General features: G+C 41.1%; 1 protein-coding gene across 1 annotated transcript in view; it reads left to right on the top strand.

Annotated features, from left to right (window-relative positions):
• Positions 1–283: 283 nt before the first annotated feature.
• Positions 284–17953, top strand: part of ATG14 (autophagy related 14) — a 40883-nt gene continuing 23213 nt past the window's right edge. The window contains exons 1-3 of the mRNA XM_047767412.1: positions 284–538; positions 14198–14260; positions 15970–16012. Of these exons, the coding sequence (XP_047623368.1) occupies positions 318–538; positions 14198–14260; positions 15970–16012 (327 nt within the window). The 5' untranslated portion in view covers positions 284–317. The remainder of the gene's footprint in view (positions 539–14197; positions 14261–15969; positions 16013–17953) is intronic.

Raw genomic sequence — 17953 nt, 5'->3', positions numbered from 1 at the left:
ACAGAAACTCCCTATTGTGTTCCCAATCGGTTTTCCCAGAAACCTTACGGCATCGTTTTACTATTTCTTGCACAAATTTGAGGCGGCCCACTAACGTAATTCCTGCCGCGGGATCGGCCAGCCCTGAGATGTCAGGAAAACCGAGAGCGCCTCGGGCTGCAGCGGTCAAGGGCTAGGCAAGGCTGGGCTTGGAGGTGGCGGGACCCCCGCGGCGCTCCCGGCGCCTCCTCAGGCCCCTCCCAGGCCCCTCCTCCTCGCCCAGGATGCACCTGGTTGAAAACAAAATCCCACGTGACTGGCTCTTCTCTCAGGCCATCATGGCGTCTCCCAGTGGGAAGGGATCCCGGGCGCCGGAGGCTCCTGGCTGTGGGCCCCAGCCACTCGCCCGGGACTTCGTGGACTCCGTGGACGACGCGGAGGGGCTGTACGTGGCGGTGGAGCGGTGTCCGCTGTGCAACACCACCCGCCGGCGGCTGACCTGCGCCAAGTGCGTCCAGAGCGGCGATTTCGTCTACTTCGACGGCCGCGACCGTGAAAGGTACGGCAGCCGTCACAGCCCCATTGTTTTTTCTCCGGGTGTCACCACCGGCTCCGAGACAGGAGCCTGGGACCAGAGTACGTGCCCCGGAGCCTGGCGAGAGAAGGGGGAGGTTGGGAGGGTAGCTGCTTTGCGCTAGCGCTTTGCTCCCAGAGTACAGGTTCCAGGATGGGGGCCAGAAGATGAAGGTTGTCATTTCCTCATAACCCACTGGGGAGGAGTCCCACCTCACGATGCTCCTGGGTACTCCGGAAAATAGATAGATGTGACTGTGGAGAGGTCTTCCCCTGTTACTGCTGTAGAGTTGGATTCTCAGTACTTTGCTACACTCCCATTCAGAAGCTTGGTTTAACCTTTACCTTCGAAAGCACGTTCATTTTCTAGAGGAGAGTCCAGAAAGGAATAAAATAAAAGATTTTTGGGCCCTGGTAGCCTGTCACAGATGGACCTTGTTATCAGACATGCTTACTGTAATGTGTTAACTAGGCTAGTTAGTCCTCCCTTTTCCGCTCTCTGCCTCCAAAGATTGTTTTGGGTGCTGAGAAGTTTGGGAATGTGTTTTGGCTTTGTTTTAAAATCCAGACTGGGAGTTGCAAGCCCTTAGTTAAGAGAATTGAATTTAGGAACACGTTTTGGCCTTCTTTTGAAATTTGTTAAACAGAGACTTACAAGTCCTTGGTTAAGATAATTGAAAAATTAGTGTGATTAGCTGCAAGGTCTCTCAGCCCCAACATTTGTGTCAGTAACTTAGTGATAGTAAAAGATCTAATATTTTGAGTGCAAAAGTTCAGGTATTCATTACAACAACCCAATAAGTTATTATCCTCAACTTAACTGCTAAGGAAACTGCATGATACCTTGCCCTGGGTCACAGATAATAAGTGTAGGGACCAGAATTAATATCTAGGCAGCCTGAGCCCTATGCCATGCACTTAACCACTGGATTGTACAACATCTATATTTGGAAATGTTTTTTGAGTTCCTGGTAGTCCTCTGATCATGAATGGAATTTATTTCTTTTTCTTGAGATTTGTATGGTGTAATCTTTTAGTTAATTGCTATGCCTCATTGATATACTTGATGGCTTTAGAAACTGTTCATGTGTAGTAAGTGATAGCTTTAAAAATTAAAAAAAATTAAAACAGTTTTGCTGTAAGAATCCTAGGTATGAGGTGGAATTGTTTAACTTAAGGAGTTTATCACGGGTTCAGTTCTGGATCCTCTTCTCTTTATACTTTTACCTAGATCCATTCCCATAATTTAAATATCTTCTATGGGCTGAAGACACCAGACTTATATCTCCAACTTGGGCCTTTGTAAAATCAAGAAGACAGCTGCCTCCTCTTTCTGTACTTAAATTTGTAATGAGGATCTCCATCTTTTTTTTCTTTTCTTTTTTTAGCACCCCCCCCCCCCCCCCCCGCAAAGGCATCTGGAGGTTCCCAGGCTAGAGGTCGAGTTGGAGCTACAGCTGCCTGCCTATACCACAGCTCACAGCAACGTGGGATCCTTAGCCCACTGAGGGAGGCCAGGGATCGAACCCTAGTCCTCAGGGATACTAGTTGGGTTCATTAACCACTGAGTGATGATTGGAACTCCAGGATCTCCATCTTGATATGACAGATATCACAGTTATCCATCATAAATCTGTTCCTTTCATGCTCATCCCAACCCAGTAAATGATAGCCTTATTCTTTGGCGCAGGCCAAAAGACCCAGTCCCCTTGACTCCTTTCTAATGCCACCATATCTAATCCCATCAACAAATCCCATCTGCCTTACAAAACCTTTCCTAAAGCCAGCCCTTTCACTACCTCCTGGTCTGATATACCAGAGGATTATTGCCTCTAGCTCCCACCTTTACTCCTTTATAGTGTTATTTCCATATTGCAGCTAGAGTAACACTACTCTGCCATGCCTCTGTTCACATCTTCCAGGGCTTTTCTGTTTTACCCAAAGTAAAAAAAAAAAAAAAAAAAAAAGCCTTAACCATAGTTCTCTATTGTCTATTCCTCCTCTGATTGCCTATTTTTTCCCCTTACCTACTTGCAGTACCACCCTGGCCCCCTTGCCAGTCCTCAAGCATACCAAGAACATGCCTGGTTCAGGACCACTGCAGTCTTATTCAGACCTCCAGGAACTCTTTTCCCAGAAGGTTTCAGGGCTGCTTCCTTTGTTTCCTTTAGGCTTCTGCTCATACATTAGAGAAACTCTTTCTGATCATTTAATTAAAATAGTAACCTCCTTTCCCACTTAGCCTGCCTTATTTTTTATAGCACTTATCACCATCTTATGGTTTACATATAAATATGTCCAACTGTGCCCCGCCCTCACTCCAAGGATGTAAGCCCTGTGATAACAAGACAGTTTTGTACTCTGCTATATCCTCACATAGTAGAAGCTTAGTGAATATTTGTCAAATTATTGAATGAATCTACTATTCTTTTCCAGCTTAGCCTGATTCCAAACCACTTCATTATTATAAATCATGACCCATTTGTTACTAAAGTCAGAAACCTGAGAGTTATCCTAGCTTTTCCTTTTTTCTTATTCCATGTATCCAAATCATTGACAAGTCTAATTTGATCTGTTCCAAAGTAGATCTTTATTCTCTTTCTAGTCCAGACTACTATCATTTCTCTCCTGGCTACATATTAATTTCTTTTCTTGTACACATACAGCTCCTCCCTGGCCTCCCTCTGGCCTCACCCAGCAGCCACAGTAGAAATGTAAATTAGATAATGTTATTCTTTTGCTTAAATCTTTTAGTGGCTTTTTAAGATTAAATTCAAGCTCTTTGCTATAGCATATTAGGCCCCAGGTGATTTGGTTACTGCCTACCGTCTAACTTTGACTTTAAGCTTGAGTTGAAAATGTGATCTTTGGATTCAAGCTTCATTGAATTGATTCCAAGCTCCACCACTTGTTATGTGATCTTGAACAAGTTTCTTAATCTCTCCTGAGCTTATTTCATTTTGAAAATGGTGAGGTATCTAACTTCATAAATTTCTGGTAGCAATTACATAAGAGCATGCACTGAAGTACTTGCAAATGGAGCATGCCATGCTCCCTCATGTTCACAGCTCAGTAAGCAGGGGCCTTCTCTCACATCCTCAAACACATGAAATGCCACCCCCACTCCCACTTTTTCCCATGCTGTGCCCTCTGCCTGCAACACTTTTTCTCCTGATTAGCATCTTGCCTTTAATGTCTCAATTTAAAAGTCACTGTCTTGGCGAGGCCATCCCTAACCTTCACTAAGGTATGTTCCTATTTCCATCTCTCCCCCCATTATTTTCTGGTATAGTTCTCAATTCTTTCATGGAATTGAGCATGGTAAGTGGTGTCACTTATTTGAGGAAGATCCAAATACCACATCCAGAATGTAGTTCTACGCAGGCATGAGTTCTGGTTTTGTTCAGTCAGATCCTCAGCACTTGTGCAGTGGCAGTGGGTAGCATGGAGCAGGCAGATTGTTGAAGGAATGGCAAAGGCAAGACAACTTTAAAATTTTAAGTTCAGAAGTTATCTGGTGGCTCAGAGGGTTAAGGATCCAGCATGGTCACTGCCATGGCTTTGTTTCAATCCCTGGCTTAGGAACTTCTTTTTTTGGGAGGGGCATGACCAAAAAAAACCCCTGAAGTACAAATTATTTTCAGAGGAGTGTGTAATAGTGGATTTCTTTTTTCTTTTTATTTATTTATTTGTCTTTTTGTCTTTTTAGGGCCACACTTGTGGCATATGGAGGTTCCCAGGCTAGGGGTCTAATTGGAGCTACAGCTGCCGGCCTACACCACAGTCACAGCAACGCAGGATCTGTGATCTACACCACAGCTCATGGCAATGCCGGATCCTTAACCCACTGAGCAAGGCCAGGGATCAAACCCGCAACCTCATGGTTCCTAGTCATGTTCATTTCCGCTGCACCACGACAGGAACTCCAATAGTGGATTTCTTTTAACAGAAAAATGAAAAATAAATACCAGAACCATTCTCATTTAGAAATGAAAAAGAAACTTTAGGGCTCAGGGATAACAGAACTGCTCAGCAGCTTCACTTGCCATGGTTCCCTGTTCTGAACTGTAATCCAAAAAGGAATTCACTTCTGTTCCTTTCTTCCCAGAAGTGTCTAGTATGTAGTAGGATGTGAGAATCCCTTGAGACCCAGGACCACTGTCTTAATGGCAAAATCATTGGGTAAGGCTATTTGCATAAAATATTCTGGCAGTTACAGAAGGGAAAGGCAGGTCTTTGCTCTCAGTGGAGCTACTAATAAGCCTTCAGTTTCTTGGGCCAGAGGTTGATTGTGAGATATTCTGCTGTCTTCAGTATTTATGAAAAATTCTGTATTCTGTGCTTTGCTTTCAGACTCTTTTACTTTATGAAAATCTCCTCACTAACTGTGAGAAAACCACTTGGAAGTAAAATATAGAAGCTTACAGAGGTTTAAGGATTTAGTGTTGTTACTGCAGTAGCTTGGGTCACTGCTGTGGCACAGGTTCCATCCCTCGCCCAGGAACTTCCACATGTTTCAGACGTGGCCAAAAACAAAAGCATTTAAATACCTTTGTTTAAGTTCTGATTCTTTTCAGTAAACTAGTCACATTAGCTGTGCTTACATGGATCTTGAATGTCATGTGCATATCGACATTCCTGTAAATGTAAATACATTTTTCAGGTTTTATTAATAGACTAGCTAAATAAAAGGTTCTGATGGTTTAGCAGATCAAGGAAAATTAGATACTAAATAACAAATCTGTTTACTAATAATTAGTTCCTTTGAGAGTTCCCGTTATGTCTCAGCAGGTGAAAAACCTGACTAGTAGAGTTCCTGTCGTGGCTCAGTGGTTAACGAATCTGGCTAGGAACCATGAGGTTGCAGGTCTAATCCCTGGCCTTGCTCAGTGGGTTAAGGATCTGGCATTGCCATGAGCTGTGGTGTAGGTTGCAGACGCGGCTCGGATCCCGAGTTGCTGTGGCTGTGGTATAGGCCAGTGGCTGCAGCTCTGATTAGACAGACCCCTAGCCTGGGAACCTCCATATGCCACGAGAGCGGTCCTAGAAAAGACAAAAAGACAAAAAAAAAGAAAAGAAAAGAAAAGAAAGAAAGAAAGAAAAAAGAAAAACCTGACTAGTATCAGGTAAGAATTCAGGTTTGATCCCTGGCCCAGTTCAGTGAGTTAAGGATCTGCCATTGCCAGGAGCTGCAGTGTAGGTCGAAGATTGGCTCAGATCTGGCGTTGTGGCTGTGGTGTACGCTGGTAGCTCTAGCTTCAATTTGACCCCCAGCCTGGTAACTTACATATGCTGCAGGTATGGCCCTTAAAAAGCAAAAAAAAAAAAAAACAAAAAAACCCCAAAACAGTTCTTTTGACAAGAAGGGAACGTGTCTTTTTTTTTTTTTTTGTCTTTTGTCTTTTTGTTGTTGTTGTTGTTGCTATTTCTAGGGCCGCTCTCGAGGCATATGGAGGTTCCCAGGCTAGGGGTTGAATCGGAGCTGTAGCCACCGGCCTACGCCAGAGCCACAGCAACTCGGGATCCGAGCTGCGTCTGCAACCTACACCACAGCTCACGGCAACGCCGGATCGTTAACCCACTGAGCAAGGGCAGGGACCGAACCCGCAACCTCATGGTTCCTAGTCGGATTCGTTAACCACTGCGCCACGACGGGAACTCCACATGTGTCTTTATATATAATTTTGTAGACTGTATCAGTTTGGCAGTTAGATTGAAAAGTATCTAAACTCATGGCTTTTTGTCATTGTTCAGAGGAAACACTTCCTTACAACCTTAGTTTCCTTATCAGCACTGTCCTTTCCTTATCTCCCATCTTGGCTTAGTCCTAAAATAGTGCCCATTTTCTTCTCTACTCTTTTATCTACCTTTTCACTTGTGTTCCTCCTTAAGAGATAAAGAGGAATGATTTCAAGCAGTACTCTCAACACAGTCTTCTTTGGATCTTGTACTGGTGAACATTTTAAAGTTACAGGTTCCTTCCTTCTTTCCTCCCTCCCTTCTTCCCTCCTTCCCTCCCCCTTCTTTCTTCCTTTTCTCTCCCTTTCTTTCTTTCAGAACTCTTTCTTTCTTTCTTTCCCTCTCTCCCTCCCTCCATTCCTTCCTTCCCTGCCCCACAACATATGGAGTTCCCAAGCCAGGGATCACATCCAAGCTGCAGTTGTAGCCTAAGCCACAGCTGTAGCAACACTGGATCCTTAACCCACTTCCCTGGGCCAGAGATGGAACCTGTATCTCAGTGCTCCCAAGATGCCGCCGATTCTGTTGCACCACAGCAGGAATTCAGTTATAGGTCTTTTAACAGGGACATAATTTTCTAGCTTATATACATTTATCTGACACCAAAACTAACACTGTTACCCAGTACAATAGATAACTGATGAATTGAAGTAATGTCTCCACACAAAACTGGAAACAGTTGGTCACCAGTTTATGACAGGTGTGGGAATGAGATGGGAAGCATAATCTGAGGATACCCAGAGACCGTAGCAACCCAGGAAAATCTGCCTGCTAGTTTAGGAACCAGTTATTATTTTTAAAGTGTGGGTCAAAAAGAAAGGCATGTTTTATGAGCATATGGATATTGCTTTCATAAGTGTACTTTCAGGAATAATGCAGCATTACCTTCACGGATGAGTTTTAAGACTATATAACTATACCTTTACCAGGAAACAGAAATATGGGTGCTAAACAAACTGAGAGGTGGAATAAAGGACAAGCATGAAATTTAGATGTTACAGAAGATTTCACAGGCAAGACACAGCCAGCATCCAAAAACCTATCCTTTAGACATTTCTGTTCTTCCTCCAGTGTCTTTTTGGTTGTCACTCACTGTATAAAAATCTCTTCTTGCAGTTCCCATCATGGCTCAGCACAAATGAATTTGACTAGTATCTGTGAGGACACAGGTTCTATCCCTGGCCTTGCTCAGTGGGTTAAGGATCGTGCATTGCCGTGAACTCTGGTGTAGGTCGCAGATGCGGCTTGAATCTGGCGTGGCTGTGGTGTGGGCCAGCAGCTACAGCTCCAATTTGACCCCTAGCCTAGGAACCTCCATATGCCACAGGTGCAACCCTAAGAAGACCAAAAAAAAAAAAAAAAACAAACTCTTGTCATGAAAATTCACTTCTAGACCCACATTTATGTACCCCACTCAGCAGAGCAAAAGCTGTATGGGTAGCTAGTTCCCCATCTTTAGGACAAGAGTTTATCACCCTGACTGCTATTTGGTTATGTCTTTTGGAATGGTCACAATTCCCATCCCATGCAGCTTATTAATTGTGTTTACACCAGTACATGTGGATCTGCTAAGAAAATACAACTTTTGTTTTCTTTTTCTTTCTTTCTTTCTTTTTTTTTTTTTTGCTTTTTAGGGCCTCACCTGTGGTGTATGGAGGTTCACAGGCTAGAGGTCAAATTGGAGCTACAGCTGCTGGCCTACACCACAGCCACAGCAATGCGGGATCCAAGCCATGTCTTTTACCTACACCTCAGCTCACGGCAACACTGGATCCCTGACCCACTAAGTAAGGCCAGGGATCAAACCCTCATCCTCACAGATACTGACTATTCAGAGTCGTTTCCACTGCACCACAGCGGGCACTCTTAACTTCTGTTTTCAGTTCATATCACTGGCCACTCTTAGCATTATATGCACCTTTTAGAATTTATAATAGGATTTCACATTTATTATCTCATTTTTTCTCTACCACAAAGCCATGAGTTATTAACCTGTCTTTAAAATGAGGAAACTCAGGGTGGTTGTGCCTTACTTAGTACTGGGCTCTGCTAATTCTTAAATTTACTTCCAGATCTGAAATATATTCAGTTTAACACATTAGTAATATTCAGTGCTAAATCACTCATTGCAATGAAGGGATATATCATGTGCTGAGTGCCTGTGTCTAATGCTTTCACTCACATTTATCTTATTTAATCCGTATAACCAAGTAGGGTAATCATTATTCCCATTTTATAGGTGAGAAAACTAAACAATGCTTTGTTTCTTGTTCCTGTTAATGACTTAACCTTCATTCTTCCTAGTGGAGTAAGTTTTTATTACAGTTGACCCTTGAACAGCAGGGGTTAATTTGCCTATAATTTATAGTCAGCCCACCATATTGACTATTCTTCCTCATCTGTGGATTCAGCTAAATACTGTAGTATTTACTGTTGAAAAATATCTGCGTATAGGTGGACCCACACAATTCAAACCCACATTGTTCAAGGATCAGCTGTGTATTTTCTCACACTCCAAATATTCTAACATAGAAGAACCATCAGATAAGGACTGTGTTTTCATTTTGCATTTGTTGTGAACATCATGCATTTGAATGACTGAAGAATTTAAGGGAAGAAAATTTGGTGGCTAGTAATTCTTGCTGTGTTAGTATCCTTGTTCAAGAAATACTCAGTTCCTTAACCATTTCCTCTCAAATAAAGATGATTGCTGTGCTCTTCCTCAGGTGCATCTGTGTTCTCTCTTACCCCAGAAGCCTTGCTGCCTTACTTCTACAGCCAGAATCATGAACTCTTTACCAAACCTGTATCCACATCAGATGGGGAAAGTTCCCCACCACTGACCTAAAAACTGTTGGGTGCTCACTTCTCCCCCCACCCCCCTTAGACTTAAGGAACCTATAGATAATCTGTGTCAAGAGGCCTCAGGACTTTAGACACTTTTAGGGGATTGTGTATGTTTTTATAGTGGATATGATCCTCAAAGGGGGAGAAGTGTCCTTCCTGGCAATAAGGTGACTTGATAATCATTCTCCCCTTGGACACTAAAGTTTCCAGGTTTTGCTCTTATGATTGTTTTCACAATTGGCTCCTTCAAACATAAACCTTCCTCCTCTCTGATCTTTTCATTGAACTACATAACTGATTCAAAAGGTTTAACACTTTTTTTAAGGCCCTTAGTTGCATATTTGAAAAGGTTATTTTTGTGGGCTCTTCATTGGGTTTTTTTTTTTTTTTTTTTTGCCTTTCTTGAAATATGTTAGTAGTGTTTCTTGGACTATTCTACTGCCATAACCCTAGGCCCAAAGTAAAGCTAAACTACTAGGACAAGGGAGAGGACTGGGCAGGCCAATGCACAGATTAGTTTTATGAAAGGTATTAACGCTTGGGACTCAGCGCTCAGTGAGTTGTGGGTGTGATGACGGTATTGATTATCACCTGGCCCAGAATTACCAAGGGTTCTCTTCGTGGCTTAGCAGAAATGAACCCAACTAGTATCCATGAGGATGCAGGTTCAATCCCTGGCCTCACTCAGTGGGTTAAGGATCTGGCATTGCCATGAGCTGTGGTGTAGATCGCAGACACAGCTCAGATCCCAAGTTGCTGTGGCTGTGGTGTAGGCTGGCAGCTGTAGCTCCAGTTGGACTCCTAGCCTGGGAACATCTATTTCCCACAGGTGTGGCCCTAAAAAGATTTTTTAAAAAAATTACTGGTAGGATCCTTTATGTGCATGTGGGGCAGATTGATGTGACTATAGTCTCACCTGTGGCGAGAGCCGCTCACTCGCCCGCCTGCCCAGGCAGGTCTCTGGCAGGGGTACAGCATGGAGCGATGCGGCTCATGCTCTTAACTGATCCCCAGCAGCAGCACACTCCCATCCCTACTGTCTCACCAGTGTGTTGAAATTCTTTGGGGCAGGACAATTCTTCCCTTGTGAAACAGCAGAATGTCCTCTGCCTCTAATGCCTGCCTCAGCTTCACATGGCTGACTCTAACTCATCCTCAAGTTGCAGCCTGGGCAGGTGGGACCCTGGAGAGCTGCCTTCAAGCCTGAGATGGGGTGTGTGACCAACCACTCCTCTTTCTCATCAGTCTCTATTACTGGAGGACTATTTAAAGTTGATTTAAGGCAGTACTTTTTTAGGAGTAAAAAGCAAACATAAGTCTGGAGGAATTGGTAAATAATGTAGGAGGCATTTTTAAATTAGGAAAGAAAAACTGTAAGAAATAGTATAAAGCCATGGTACATGGTACACGTTCACTGGCAGATTCCTTTCAGAAAACAAAACAAAACTACACAGCCATTAAACAACAAAATTGCATAAGATTTTGGAAAATTTGTAGAGCAGAAACAAAATCAGTTACTAGGCATAAGAATAATTTGAAGGTGTAGGACAGGGAAATGGATAATTTCTCTAGTAAGTAACCCTTTAAGGATTTCCCATTGTGACTCAGTGGTTAATGAACCTGACTGGTACCCATGAGGATGTGGGTTTGATCCCTGGTCTCGTTCAGTGGGTTCAGGATATGGTGTTGCCGTGAGCTGTGATGTAGGTCACAGAAACGGCTCGGATCCCCCGTTGCTGTGGCTGTGGTGTAGGCCAGCAACCCCTAGCCTGGGAACCTCCATATGCCATGAGTGCAGCCCTATAAGACAAAAAAAATTTTAAAAACCAAAAAGCTAGAAAAAATGAACAAAGGACATATGGGAATAACAAAAGTAGCCAGTAAGATAAGAAACAGTGTTCACATTTCTCACAGTGAAATGAAGAAGGGCAAATAAATGAATTGTGAACTATCTTTAAGGGGAAGGAGTAGGAGGCCAGTCAGGTTAGCAAATACCAAACTGCACTGTTGAGGGAGAGAGTAAGAAAACAGGTTGTTAAGGTTGTAAATATTATGAAATGATTCAGAGGAAATTTAGAGATACCTGCCATCTGTTTGCATGTAAATATTTGACCCAACAATTTGTTTTATCTGTAGGAATTTCTCATAGGGAAACCTAAAAGCTTGTAAAGACTTGGGCACCAGGATCCTCATTTTCTAACATTACTGATAATAGTGAAAAATTGGAAGTGATGGCAATGTTCATCAGTAGGAGTTTCTATAAATAAATTATATGACATCCATTCAGTGAAATTCTGTGTACCTAGTAAAGAATGAAATAGGTCTGTATGTTCTGACATCAAAAAAGATGCAAAACATTTCATATGATCAACCCAGCTTGAAAACATGTTGTATAAAATATGCTTCCCCCCTTCTTTTTTTTAAATCTCCGTGAGTCCTGGGATGGAGAATGGATGAGTGTGCTGATGAGCAGTTGACATGCTGACCAGATACATTCTTTATATTCATCTGCTCTTTAGCTTTGCTAATACCAAGTATTTTTAATTTCCTCCATGAAGAATAGTATTAATCATGAAGTGTCTGATACAGTAGGGATTGTTATCTTCTGTTTGGTTTTCTCCAGTCATCTTCCAGTCATCTTAAACTATATTTTAAGTTTGTTATTGTTTTATTTTATTTTATTTTTTTAAATCCAAGGCCCAAGAGAACTAACCAGCTTGATATAAAGCTGGACAGTGCTATCCAAATTTATTTGAGTGCAAAGTGACATTTTTACAACAGATCTAAAAGGAACTTTTTTAGCCTCTAAAGCAGGATTTTATTCTCTATGCCATCCTTTGTTTGCACAGTTGAATGAGTCTTGTGAGTTTGTCAGCTCCTTCAGGTTCTTAGAGCATGAATCATGACATTGCCTCAGTGAGGTAGAGGTAAATACCACATTTCTCATTTTGGATACAAGGAAATGGAAACATGTAACAGTTAAGTAACATGTCCAGGATGCAACCAGTTGCAGAAGAATGTATGATTCGATTTCTTAGTATTGTGTTAAGACGCTGTGTTAGAAGTTGCTGCCTGATAAACTGGTGAATCTGTGAATTTGTCTACATCCCACTTTGGTTTCTCAGTTTTCCTAACAGTGTTTGATGTGGTTACTGCATCACTGGCTATTGCAGTGCTATGCAATAAAGCTTTGTGCAGTGATATTCTGTGTCTGTGCTGTCCAGTAAGGTAGCCCCTAGCCATATGTGGCTCTTGAAATGTGGGTAATGCAACTGAGAAACTGACTTTTTCATTTAATTTTAATTTTGTCACATAAGTGTACAATTCTGTCACATATTATATTGCCTGATTTGCTCTCTAGTTTAATACATGTTGTACATTTTTGGTGACTTTTTTTTTCTTCCAGGGCCACACTTGTGGCATTTGGAAGTTCCCAGGCTAGGGGTCAAGTTGGAGCTACAGCTGCTGGCCTGTGCCACAGCTACACCAGATCCAAGCTGCATCTGTGACCTACATCAGAACTCATGGCAATGCTGGATCCTTAACCCACTGACTAAGGCTAGGGATCGAACCCGCATCTTTGGAGATCCCAGTTGGACTCATTAACTGCTGAGCCACAAAGGGATTTCCCCAGTGACTAAAGTTTAAAATGGTAGGGTCATAATTAGACCATTCTATCCTTTCCACTTAGAAGAAGATATCTGGGTATGCTTCAGATGTTGGATGATAGAAATAGCATGTTAGCGTTGGATGTCTGGATCATTTTAAGGAAGAGATTTTTAGGACTGTTATGGTTCTGTTAAATTGTTTTCATTTAGGCTAGGAATTAAGGAGATAGCCAAAAGCCTAATCTTGGACTCCATACCATGCTACTCCATAGAATGTGGCATAACCTTTGTTTCTTTGAAAATCATGAGCAATTTTCCATTCTACATCAGTTGCATGATGTTAGTCATAGATTTTTTTTTTTTTTTAACCCAAATTCTTGTTAAGCAACAAGCCACACTATAGGTCCTCAGTAGCCTCTCGTGCTTGATGGCTACCTAACTGCCCAGCACAGGTCTAGAAGATCTGAGTATCACTGCTAGTCACTGTCAGGTGGTTGACATTTGATAGAACCCTGTACCGAGCAGCTGTAGAATACACAACCTTTCAAGTGGAACTTACACCAAGGCCTATCATATGCAGGGTTGTCAAGAGAGCCTCACATCAGTGGTTGAAATCTCATAGAGTATGTTCTGTGACAATATCAGAGTTGAAATAGAAAACAATAGCAGTAAGTTACCCAAATATCCCATATATCTGGAACTTGAACAATATGGGTCAAAGAGGAAATTTTATGAAAAATTAGAAATTTCAATTAAATGATAACATACACCATATTAAAATTTTTAGGGTTTAGCGTAAGCAATACTTTGGGGGAAATTTATAACTTTATATGGTTATATTAAAAAGGGAGAGACGTAAAGTCGCTGATCTAAGTTTCTGCCTTAAACTGCAAAAAATTAAAAAAGCAAATTAAATCCCAAATAAGGTACTGGGAAGAAAATAAGGATAAGGGTAGAAATCTGACAAACAGCGAAAGTGAACTGCAAAGTGTTATTCCTTTTTGATAATTTTTATTAAGTAACTTTCTAGCCCATAATATCTAGCAATAAAATTAGAAAAAAAAATGTTCTTTAAGAATTATAAGGGACCAATTTATAGTTGAGAGCAAGGTTAAATTAAGCTTAATAATTAAAATTATTTTTATAATGGAAGTCTCAGTTTCCTTGAATGCAGATTCACTTTCATGCTCTGATTTGCTTGTTTTGAAAGACCATTTAACCTAGGGGTGGAAAAAACCTATAGACATTTTATAAACCCATGAAAGAGTTTTAAAGCTGAGAATTCGAACTTAGTTTTAAATAACCAAATGGTAAGCTGTGTGCATCGCATTGAGAAGATGTGTTCAAACGGTGACATTTCTGGATGAGTCTGCAGAAAAGATTGGCTCTCAGGAATTGCATAATTTCATTCAACAGAAAAAAAAATGAACATTGAATTTTTTTTCTTACAGGTTTATAGACAAGAAGGAAAGGTTAAGCCAACTTAAGAGCAAGCAAGAAGAATTTCAAAAAGAGTGAGTTTTCATTTTGCTTTTTAATTCGTGGAGGTTATCTAGTCACCACATGGTGTAATTCTGTGCTATGGTGTGCAGATATATGGATTGTGAATTTACTATACTGAGTTTAGGATACAGTTTTAAAGTGTGAAAAGCATTGAATCTGGGAGAAGCAAAATAGGAGAGATTAAGTTTCTAGAAAACACTGGGATCAGACCTGGTGCCTGATTCACAACAGGCAGTGACTGGATGGATGAATCAGCACCCCCCCCCCCCCCCCCCGCCCTGTTAATTGATGTGTGGTAAATGGCTCCAAGACAGAAGGCTTATTAGACCTGAATTATTGGTGGTGGCTCTTGTAGGACATTGTTGCTTCATTCTTCTATGTTAAGATTTTACAAAGTGTGGTCTGCAGATCATCTACATAAGAATTCATTAATTTGCGTAATGGTATAAAAAAATGCAGATTCTTGAAATCCTATCCTGATGTTAGGATTCAGTAGGTTTAAAGGGAGGCCCAGGAATCTGAGTATTAACAAGCATCCCTGCTGAATCTCTCATCCTCTGGATTTGAGAATTCTCTTGCAGAGCCTCATGTCCCAAACTGACTAACCACTATTCTCCAGCACACCCCAAGTCTGATTAACACAGGTATAAGCAGACGAAGTCTTCAGAGATGCCTAGATTTGGAGATACTGGCTTGGATTTATTTAACTCCGTCATATCTTGAACTTACTCTGTCACAAAAACTTTTTTTCCGTATAACACTTCACTCCTAAAGTAAATGTTTATCAGAGCCGGCTTGTGCCATTTTGAGAGAAATAGACAGCAGCATTTTGGATCATGAATTCTCTAGTAACTATCATTTATTAATTAATTATGACTGATGGAATTTATTTATTTATTTTTGTCTTTTTGTCTTTTCTAGGGCCACTCCTGAGGCATATGGAGGTTCCCAGGCTACGGGCTGAATTAGAGCTGTAGCCACCGGCCTATGCCAGAGCCACAGCAGTGTGGGATCCAAGCTGCATCTGCGACATACACCACAGCTCACGGCAACACTGGATCGTTAACCCACTGAGCGAGGCCAGGGATCGAACCCGCCACCGCATGGTTCCTAGTTGGATTTGTTAACCACTGCACCATGATGGGAACTCGGAATTTATTGATTATAATGGAGGACAAAGGCTATGGCTTTAGGGAAGTTTATTGTGAGCATTTACAGAAAGCCCTAAGTTGTATTAAAAGTGCAAGAGGCCAATTCGACCCCTAGCCTAGGAACCTCCATATGCTGCAGATGCAGCCCTAAAAAGACCAAAAAAAAAAAAAAAAGGTTGAGAATTATGTTTGGATTTCCGATTGTGGCTCAGCTGTAACAAACTTGACTAGTATCCATGAGGACAAGGGTTTGATCCCTGGCCTTACTCAGTGGTTGCCACCAGTTGTGGTGTAGGTCACAGACGAGGCTCGGATCTGGAGTTGCTGTGGTTGTTCCCTTGCATGGGAACTTCCACATGTGGCAAGTGTGGCACTGAAAAGAAAAAAAAAAAAAAAAGCGCAAAAGGAAGGAGGCAAGAAAAAAAATCGCAGAGAGCAGGGACTTTGGAAAACATTTTGGTGTTTCCAGCCATTTTTGAGACCTTATTTTAAAAAGTTGTTGATTTGGGGTTTTTGAGCTTCAGCAAATTTATTAAGGACTTATTTCCTTTTTCTTCTTCTCCATACAGAGTGTTAAAAGTTGTGGAAGGAAAATGGATAACAGATCAGTTGGTAAGCTCTAAGAAGTATATAAATAATACCTTTTATATCTGAGGTTACATGTTTTTAAGTTGACAGACCTTAAAGAATCATTTTGAATTTAAATGTATTTTTGATCATTTTTTGGCAGCCCTCCGTGAATATATTTTTGTAGTGTGGGCTTTCAGATATTTCACCTAGATACCAAAATGAGGTGTTGGCGATTAATTATGGAACCGCCGTAAGGAATAACTATGAAATCCAGTATTGACATAGACATACAAGAAGAGTGAGGTGTCCTTTTTGAAAAAACTCACTTTTTTTTTTGGTCTTTTTGCCATTTCTAGGGCCACTCCCATGGCATATGGAGGTTCCCAGGCTAGGGGTCTAATTGGAGCTGTAGCCACCGTCCTACACCAGAGCCACAGCAACTTGGGATCCGAGCCATGTCTGCAGCCTACGCCACAGCTCACGGCAATGCCAGATTGTTAACCCACTGAGCAAGGCCAGGGATCAAACCCGCAACCTCATGGTTCCTAGTCGGATTCGTTAACCACTGAGCCACGATGGGAACTCCTGAAAAAACTCTCTTATTGTAAACACATACTTTCTAGACGGATTAATGGTTAGATGTGAAAAATAAACTAAAAAATATTAAAAGAAAATATGAGAGATTATTTATTTCATCTGTAGGTGAGCAGACCTTTAGAAGCCATGAAGGAAAATACGACAGGTTACATAAAAGTTTAAAAGTCCTATATGTTAAAGACCCTAGCAAAAAAGTATAGCATATGAAAATAAGGGGTTTGATTGATTACACTTTTATTCACTGTTAATTGGATTGTATATTGACATAATTGTTTGGGAGACAATTTGATGGTGATTTGTTGGGTTTTTTTTAATGCACATATGGTATAGCCAGCAATTTTCCTTCTTAGAAAATGCACATGAATGTAGAGATTTATGGGTAAAGAAGTTGATTGTGTGTGTCATTGATACTAAAGTTAATATATAAATAATCTAAATACTTATCAAATAGAATAAGATAATTATGGTACTCCGTAGCTATTGAAAAGAAGGTGGTCAGTTTTCATGTGTAGGTATGGAATGATAGCCAAGGTGTTTTGTTTTGTTTGTTTTTTTGGGGGGAGAGGGGCACTTCCATGGCGTGTGGAAGTTCCTGGGTCAGGGGTTGAACCTATGCCACAGCAGTGACCTGGACTGCTGCAGTGACAGCGCAGGATCTTCAACCCACTGAGCCACACAGGAACTCCCAAGATATATTTTTTAATGAAAAATCAAACAGAAGGTGGGCTAGGGTAAAGTATGATTCTATTCGTGTATATGTTTTAAATATATTTTCTCTTAAAAAAACCCTGAAAAGACACATATCAAACTTTGAGATCACCCCTGAAGAGTGGGAAGGAATCAGCCTAACTTTTCTTTTCTTTTGTGATGCTTAATTTTTTCACAGTAATAAGCATCATTCAAAATTTTTAACTAATACTTGAAGCATGATATAAGTGAATTCTGCTTATGCTCTGAATGTTATGTATATAAAGTAGTATGTTATATAGGAAAAGATTATCAAAGAATCTCATCCTAGTTTTTCTAAGTTCCTTCTACTGTTTCAAGTTTTTCTACCAAAAACTTATACATTAAGACATCTAATTGTGAGTTCATTCCTGAATCCACCAGCTCCCGTGAATCTATTCTCAAATGTTTCTCTCACTCCACTGGAGAGGAGAGCGTTTAGACCACCACACATCCCTGTAATCGACTCTCTATCTTGTATCATCAAACTACTTTAGACAAGTGTTAAACATGGTAAACACTTGTGTGTTACTGTAAATTTTCTGTTATCCCCATTTATGAAGGCATTATGGAATAGATAATCAGTCTTTTTAAAACTAATATGTCGGATTTTTACTGATCCCTTATTTTCTTTGGAGAAGCCGTACCAAAATCCTGGAA

This window comes from Phacochoerus africanus, chromosome 2 (genome assembly GCF_016906955.1).
Source record: "Phacochoerus africanus isolate WHEZ1 chromosome 2, ROS_Pafr_v1, whole genome shotgun sequence".
NCBI classification, from domain to species: Eukaryota; Metazoa; Chordata; class Mammalia; order Artiodactyla; family Suidae; genus Phacochoerus; species Phacochoerus africanus.
Note: the sequence above shows the minus strand (reverse complement) of the source record. Positions and strands in the feature narration are given on the sequence as shown.